The sequence below is a fragment of the Patagioenas fasciata genome, chromosome 5 (genome assembly GCF_037038585.1).
Source record: "Patagioenas fasciata isolate bPatFas1 chromosome 5, bPatFas1.hap1, whole genome shotgun sequence".
Taxonomy (NCBI): Eukaryota; Metazoa; Chordata; class Aves; order Columbiformes; family Columbidae; genus Patagioenas; species Patagioenas fasciata.
This window is the reverse complement of record NC_092524.1, coordinates 20126294-20133689: the sequence shown is the minus strand read 5'-3', so window position 1 is coordinate 20133689 and position 7396 is coordinate 20126294. Positions and strand designations below refer to the sequence as shown.

Sequence of the window (7396 nt, the reverse complement as noted above, 5' to 3'; positions counted from 1 at the left end):
ATGAATGTCACAGTAAGTTTCCACAGGAGTAACAATACAGAATTCACCACTTTCAAGAGGTAGATGAAAGGCTTAACAGAAGCAAGAAAGTAAGTTTCACTCAAGAGCATAGTCACACTGGGTTGGATTTACAATTATATGAGATTATTTCAACTATCCTGTTGTCTTCCCAGTGACTGCCTTTCAACTATCTGAACAGGGGGAATGCTTGCTTAACTATTAATAATGTTAGTCAAGACAATGGCTTACACTTTTACTTGAATAGAATAATCTTAGTATAAAATCTAGTACAAGGTTTACTCTTAAAAATAATGGTTTCACTGGTCTAAAAGGCATGATTTATCCACTCTGCCAGTTAATAGAGACACAGGACTGTAGAGGCAATGAACTAACGCTTATATTGCTGGTTTGGCCACCTCTGCAAAAGACTCTCCTTTACCAGAGAAGTCCTGAGGGTTAAATCCATTGCCCTATAATATCAACTGACATCACTATTCCTCAGCTTCAAGTGACTCAGCCTTTAGCCATTTCAAAGAGCACTGTGAAATATGGCAATGCATATATTCAGTATGAGTCACTCAAAACAAGCTTATTTCATCTTAACTGCTCCTAAATACACTGTAGGAAGTCAAAACTGTAAAAAGGTATTAGACTTTAGTCCATCTCACAAATGCATTAAAAATATCTTTTAATAAAGACTCAAATTCTATTTGATGTAAGTCAAATTTGATTAAACATGTTGGGTAACACAGCCATTCATAAGAACTCTCCAAGTATGTTCAAACCTTCATGAGCCCCATGTGAACAGCATAAAGTGTTGCTAAAAGATGGCAAAATGCATATGTGTGTGGGTGTGTACACACACCCATACACTCTCAAAAAAAAACAAAACAAAAAAACCACCTCCAAAGCTTCCCCTTGAAGTTCAGGACTTGTACTTCTTTGTACAAGTAACGCAGTTAGTGGGTAAAACACTCTACACCTCCTCAGAAAAAGCTTACACTACATCCAGTCTAGGTTAAATCCCAGGTTTAACTCACCACCCACACAAGCTATTAAAAGCAACAATAAATGCAAGACTAAGAAACACCTCCCGAGATCATTTGAATCAGCACTAGGTAAATCAACCCAGTTTACCTCTACTGCATCCTTTAAATAAAAGGCAAACTACACTGAAGGGTGAACTCTACTCACCACCACTTTTCACCCCTCCACTCAGCTGATAATACCTCTAAGCAAGCCTTTTCAATTTTGAGCTCAGTATGAACTGGATAGCAGACTGATATGACAACTCATTAACAGAAGGAAGGACAACATACCAGAGGACTTTGCTGAACTGCAGGCAACAGGGCTAAAATAGAGTTTCACCTTATTTCATGCCAGTATCTCCTTCAGTTTTCATGCCTATGTAGCTCATTCTTAGCAAGGGACAAATACCTCCACTAGAAAGGACAAGAGTTTTATTTCTTTTAAGTGTCAAACTTATGTAAGCCAACATACTGCTCTCCTGGATTTGGAATTCCTACTTAGATTGCAATTCCTGTGTTTAAATGAGTAGTTTTGTTTCCAAAACTGGTTGTTCAATAACAGATCAGAAAGCAATAAAGGACAGCCACCAATCTTAAAGCTAACATAACATTTTTGGTCAAGCTGATCTGGAAGTAATTCTAAACTGAAGAAGAACCAACTTAGAAATTGTCTGGGGTTCCATAACTTATAAAGTACAAATAAAAGTTACCAATTCCGCCTACAATATTGTGTTTTTCCCCTCAATTTTTGCACGACTGATTGGTTTGTAACAATTTGCAGTGACAAGTGCCACTGAAATTTGCTGCAGAAAATGGAAGAAAGGAAGCAATAACAACAATGCCATTATACATGTGTTTTGGGATTTTTTTAATTATTTATTTCTGTATGCAATGTAGCCTTTAGGCACGTTGCTTGGGACGCCTTCTAAAATAAATCATTAACCATTGTTTAGAGTATCCTTTTGGCTTTAAATACTGGTCAGGAAAACCAATGACGTAAAAAATAAATGAATATAACTATTACAGAAACAAATATGGATTTGCATCTGAAAGTGCAGGAGGTGAAGTATTTTAACACTTTCACCAGAAAATGTGGCAATATACAGTATATTGCTTCTGTTTGTATAAGAAGGTTGTTGGAGTTTTACACTGACATAGAAAATTATAAATTACACAGAATTAGTTTCCATTATCACTACATATATATACACAAACCAGCTGTAAAAAAAAAACTGGTTTAGAACATACAAATGAAAGCCTCACACAGATCAGTACAATGAAAGTAACATGCTCTGCTGCCAAAATCTGTATTAAAAACACTATATACTTTTAAAATACATGTACTGTAATTACATTAGCAGCATGGGCATTTCATTTACTTGTCTAAAAGGATTACAGCGTTTTAAAATACAGAGATTGTTCTGAAATGTTCCACTGTATAATGCTTGGTATTAAACTAAATCTTGGTGAATGGGTTAAAAGGCAGGTGAATCACTTAAACACAACAAGCCATGTGCACTTCAAATATTCTAGTGTTTCACCTGTAAGGTATTGTTTCAAGCAAACAAGACTTAACAGAACATATGGCTTTACAGTAACATCAATTTGTCAACTATGTTATAGCAATAAATACTTAAAATCTCTACCAATAGACTTACATTTTTGATTTATTTAAACAACACAGAAAACAATTACCAATTAAAAAATTTGTGGTAAAATGTTGAACACAAAAAAATTCTTATTTAAATCACTTTTTGCAATCTAAAGCAACCAAAATAACATTTATATGAATTTGTTTCTTCTGAAACTGCCCTTTTTTTCTTTTCCTTTTACAAGGTGAAAAAACATATGAAAACTGCTAAATACTTTGGTCACACTAATTGTCAAATAGTTGTGTCTCAAATACATTAGATTTGTGTATTCACTTTTTTATAAAACTATTCTTACAGTAATTTTAACTATAGTAACACTACTGCCATCATTACATGGGTAGCAGGATCTTATTTCACAGGCCACCCACTTTTTAGAGCAATACAATATAAACATATGCAAAAATTACTGGTATTTCCCAATGTGCAATATTTTTACACTTATGAATTTCTGTACAATGTCTTAAAACCTAGAATATAAATGTTGCTGGTCCTGATCCCTTGCAAAATTAGTGCAGCAGTGCCTGGCTTAAACCGGGTCTAGATGAAATCCTCAAGAAACACTCAAACACCTGGATATCAGTTCATTTTCTTCAGCCAAGGTAGGGGACATCACATATCATACAGGGCCATTAACAGATGCCTCTCCTAAATGGGTGTGTTGATCAGTCCTAAGAGGCCAAAAAAAAAAAAAAAAAGAGAGAGAGAGATAAGTATACAGGAAACAAGAAGGGTCCAAAACAAGTTTGTGTAGGTGCAAAATCCACCCCCCAAAAAACCACCCCCAGTTTGTTTGTAGCATGACCCCTCAGTAGAAGAGAGGAAACACAAACTAATAACATGCTCATCCCACTTATTTTCTGGAGTCCAGTATTTCTGGAGTCCTTATTGCCTAATTAAGCACAGCACTTCAATTAACTGAGCACACCACTGTAGAGCGTTTAATCTTTATTAATTGAGCTACTAAGTGATCTCCGGACATGCAACATCTCCCCAGGAGAATCACTAATAAAAAGCACAATCCTGATACTTCTCTAAATTTTATTCTGTGAGGCAAAATGTGATACCAGGAGTACTGTTGTTGCATTTGAAAGTAAGCAGCTAAGACACAACAGAAAAAAAACAAGTGTCTTAAAAACTGCTTTAGTTACTAATCTAATCCACAAACTGCCATTTCACAAATACTTCGGAATGTCAGTCTATTAGCATGGAAAGTTCAGGAAATATAGAGGAAAATACGGAGCTAGCCTGCAAAAATTGAAACAATAACAGTATATACATTTCTAAATAAGAAGTTTAGTGTAAACGTGGGCTCAGTTGCTCTGGACTAACACAAAGTGCTCAAATCAGTAGCACATGAGAACATTAAGAATTGCAAGCAACAAACTCCCATTCAGCGCAAGTCTAGTCAATGTATTTGAGGATTCCCTTAAAGAATATAAATACCATTTGGAACTACACATGAAAAAAGTTACCTGTAACTCTTGTTCTCTGATGGTGTACATCACAGAGAAGCCACTCTTGGGTCCGTGCTCTACATGCACATGACCAGCAGGAGTCCCCTAGCTAAGTATTTGGCTGCTAAGTTCTAAAAACACTTTTTAAAAAAAAAATATGTACACATTAGACAAAACACAGACAGCACTATACAAAAGTAAACACTTTTTAGAGAAACCTGGAAGGTAAAAACCAAGTGCTGCACGAATAGGAAGTCTGCAGTCCACAGTAAGTCCATGACAGTACAGAGCTGCTAGCAGATATTTCTACTGCTGGCCACCAGCCAAAGACCTACCTAGGGGACTCCTCCCACTAGTCATACATGCATGGAGCCCCAAAAGCACAATTATGTTTATCTTGATATTTATACTGCGCTTATATGAGGATCTGTTGTGACAGCCACCTTTAGAGAAAGTACTGAACTTCGGTGAAGCCAGCTGGATTCAATGAAAGGAGTTCCTTGAGATTTCCTGCAACTCAAAGGCAATCCAACAGTTTGCTAGCTCTGAGAGCCCTCTGTTGGTTTAGCCAATCATCTTTACTCAAAAGGCAGTCAGTCACCTAGCTCCCAAAGACTTCTTCCCCGCAATTCTTACTTCTTCCCAGCATTAAAAATACTGTCTTGATAAAAACATCACCTCCAGATGAAGAAGCAGCTGTGAAAGACAGTTTCTGTATTTCCCACTTTAACTAAGTATACAGAGTTTTAATAGAATCCACTTCTCAATTGAATTTATGGAATTTATGCAGAGCAGAAAGTTCTGGCTTACAGGAAAAGGTAGTAGGGTTTTCATGTAACATCCAGTACCACAGAGGTAAGACATACTCATAAACAAGTCTAAATAACAGAATCTAAATTTGTCAAACATGCTTGCATCTTTGTCTGCATACAGTATAATGAGAACACGCAGCAGACTTCTCTACATCTTTGCTTACAAAAGCATTTCAATTTTGTCCTCACTAGAAAGCTAGATATCTAAGTGTCCACAAACTCTTAAAAGTGAATTACTTCTTTCACAGTATTTCTTTCTCTAATAATAGTTTAAAATTTCTTGAAGAAACACAACATCCTTTAAAATTATTACAACTATTTAAGTACAGAATCAGAAAATATATACGTGTGTGTATATATATATGTATATATATTCTAAATTCTGATTCGTAGAGTCATACCCTTGTTTATACTGAAAGGCAAAAATGACTCCTGGAACTGTGTTTAAGTAAAAATCCTCTCTTCCTTCAGAACAAGCTCCCATTCAGAACACCTTCAGCTCCCCAACAAGAAAGAATCATGCACAGCTCTGCCCCCACCAAGCCCTGCCCTGCAGGAAGAGGAGCAGACCCTATGCAATACTCAGGGTTTAGTCAATACACATTTAGATTTTCCTTTCACAAGGGTTTTCTTTGAGACAGCACAGTTCCTCTAGACATATCTGAATTCCATCTCAAACAGGAAAACAGCAGTGTACTAAGCTTTACCTTAACACCAAGAATCAAGCCTGTGGGATTGTACCTGATGTTCAACAAGCCATTACTTTTGCTAGGAAACTAGTAACTCTTGCCTAGATATTAATTTTGAAGTACTTATGAACACCTAAGTTCCACAGCAAGGTCTTCACTGAATACTGCCTTCAAGAGTGAAAAATATTCTCACTCACATTAAGCTCTTCATTGTTTTAGGTTTTTAAGATAAAGATTAATCCCAATCTGACTAAAGCACAGAAACTAGCTCAAGATATGAAACATCTACATTAAGCATGTCTAACCTTTGGTGATTAATGTCATCCTATGTGTATTTGATTTTGATGAACCCATACTAGGCTTAAGAGTTCATTGTGTACGTTTCCATAGCACTGTAACTTGGGAGGCAAAAAAGAACCCAAGCAAGTACTTCACTAGGAAATGAAATGAGAAATACTGTCAAATGTCTTTTTTTTGTAGAAAGTCATACTACCTGACAATTTAAGAGAAACAAATCTATGCAAGAGCAGCTTGCTTTGTTCGTTGGTGGTCCTCAGAACTGTATCTTGAATTAGTATTCTCCAAGACTGTACTAGTAGCCAAGCTGCCAAAGAAAAACGTCATCTTTTTGTTCCTCCAATAAGAATGCTGAGCAGTTCATATTGTTCCAAGTTTCAGGCAAGTTTTATTTGAAAAAATTATTTGTACTTTGAAAAATCTTCACAAAATCTGCAAATATTCAGATTAATACCTGATGAAGACAAGGGTGCAAATAATAACTGATTCACAATCAACCAACCATGACCTTAGGCACCATTTCCTTTTCATACACCTGCATGAGTGGACTCCCCCCAAGATGTTCTGTAGTACAGAATACAGGGAAGAAAAAAAAAAAAAAAAAAGAAGTAGCTCTAAGTTATGTAAATTTTCAGGACAAAGTCAAACTTATTTCCCTAATGTTTTTTTTTTTAATCATCATTTTCAGAAGTTTATTGATTCCCTGTTCTAACTCAGTAACATATCACAAAACAGAATGGGGATATTTACAACACCCTGCAAGAGAAATAATACAAGGCAAATACATTTTTGACAGAGAATATAACTTGTGAGAATTTTATAAAATAGATGCAAGGACATGTAGATTGAGCTAAATTCAGAGCTTATAACTAACAGGAATTCATTAATTTCTTTAGAGCAGTTCTATTAGAACAACATGCAAACTTCTATTTAGAGGATTGAAAGCATGCTTGAATGCAGTTACCTCTGTTCCAGACTGCTGTTAGCAGGCTGCAGAGCTGAAGGAGCCTCTTCCACAACCTCTTCTAATACATATTTACAAGAAGCATCCTGTGAGGTAGACAATTTTCCTTCCTCACTTAAAAAAAAACAGTAAAAAAGCTATTTAATTTTTAAGTTAACTTACAGGGAAATTTCATGCAACAGAAGAGAACTGAGAGACAGATCCATATTTCACATGTAAATGGATTTTAAGTTATGATTGCAACATGAAGATCAAACACATGGCTCTAGACCTTACAAACACCTGATAATGCACCAATGCTTATGTTCATTAAAACTTGACTGCATAAAAGGGCTGAAAAGACAGTGATTACAAATAAGATCAAAGGAAAAAATAAATGTGTGTGATGCCTGAAGTGGTAACAATCACATCATGATCCTTTACTATACATACCGATAGGATTTCAACACTCTGAAGCCAAAAGTATGCAAAAATGGAAGGAAGAAAGTATAAAACAAATT

At 35.7% G+C, this 7396-nt stretch overlaps 1 protein-coding gene across 11 annotated transcripts in view; it reads right to left on the bottom strand.

Annotated features, from left to right (window-relative positions):
• Nucleotides 1–1879: 1879 nt before the first annotated feature.
• Nucleotides 1880–7396, bottom strand: part of PPP6R3 (protein phosphatase 6 regulatory subunit 3) — a 63395-nt gene continuing 57878 nt past the window's right edge. For 5 of the 11 annotated variants that reach the window (XM_065838058.2, XM_065838056.2, XM_065838055.2 and 2 more), the window contains 3 exons: nucleotides 7329–7346; nucleotides 6897–7010; nucleotides 1880–3348 (listed from right to left, as the gene is read on the bottom strand). In XM_065838058.2, coding sequence (XP_065694130.2) covers nucleotides 3297–3348; nucleotides 6897–7010; nucleotides 7329–7346 — 184 coding nt within the window. In that variant the 3' untranslated portion in view covers nucleotides 1880–3296. Of the gene's footprint in view, nucleotides 3349–4152; nucleotides 4275–6386; nucleotides 6497–6896; nucleotides 7011–7328; nucleotides 7347–7396 lie in introns of all 11 variants that reach the window. The other 6 variants (XM_065838060.2, XM_065838064.2, XR_011739314.1 and 3 more) reach the window with 5 other exon arrangements.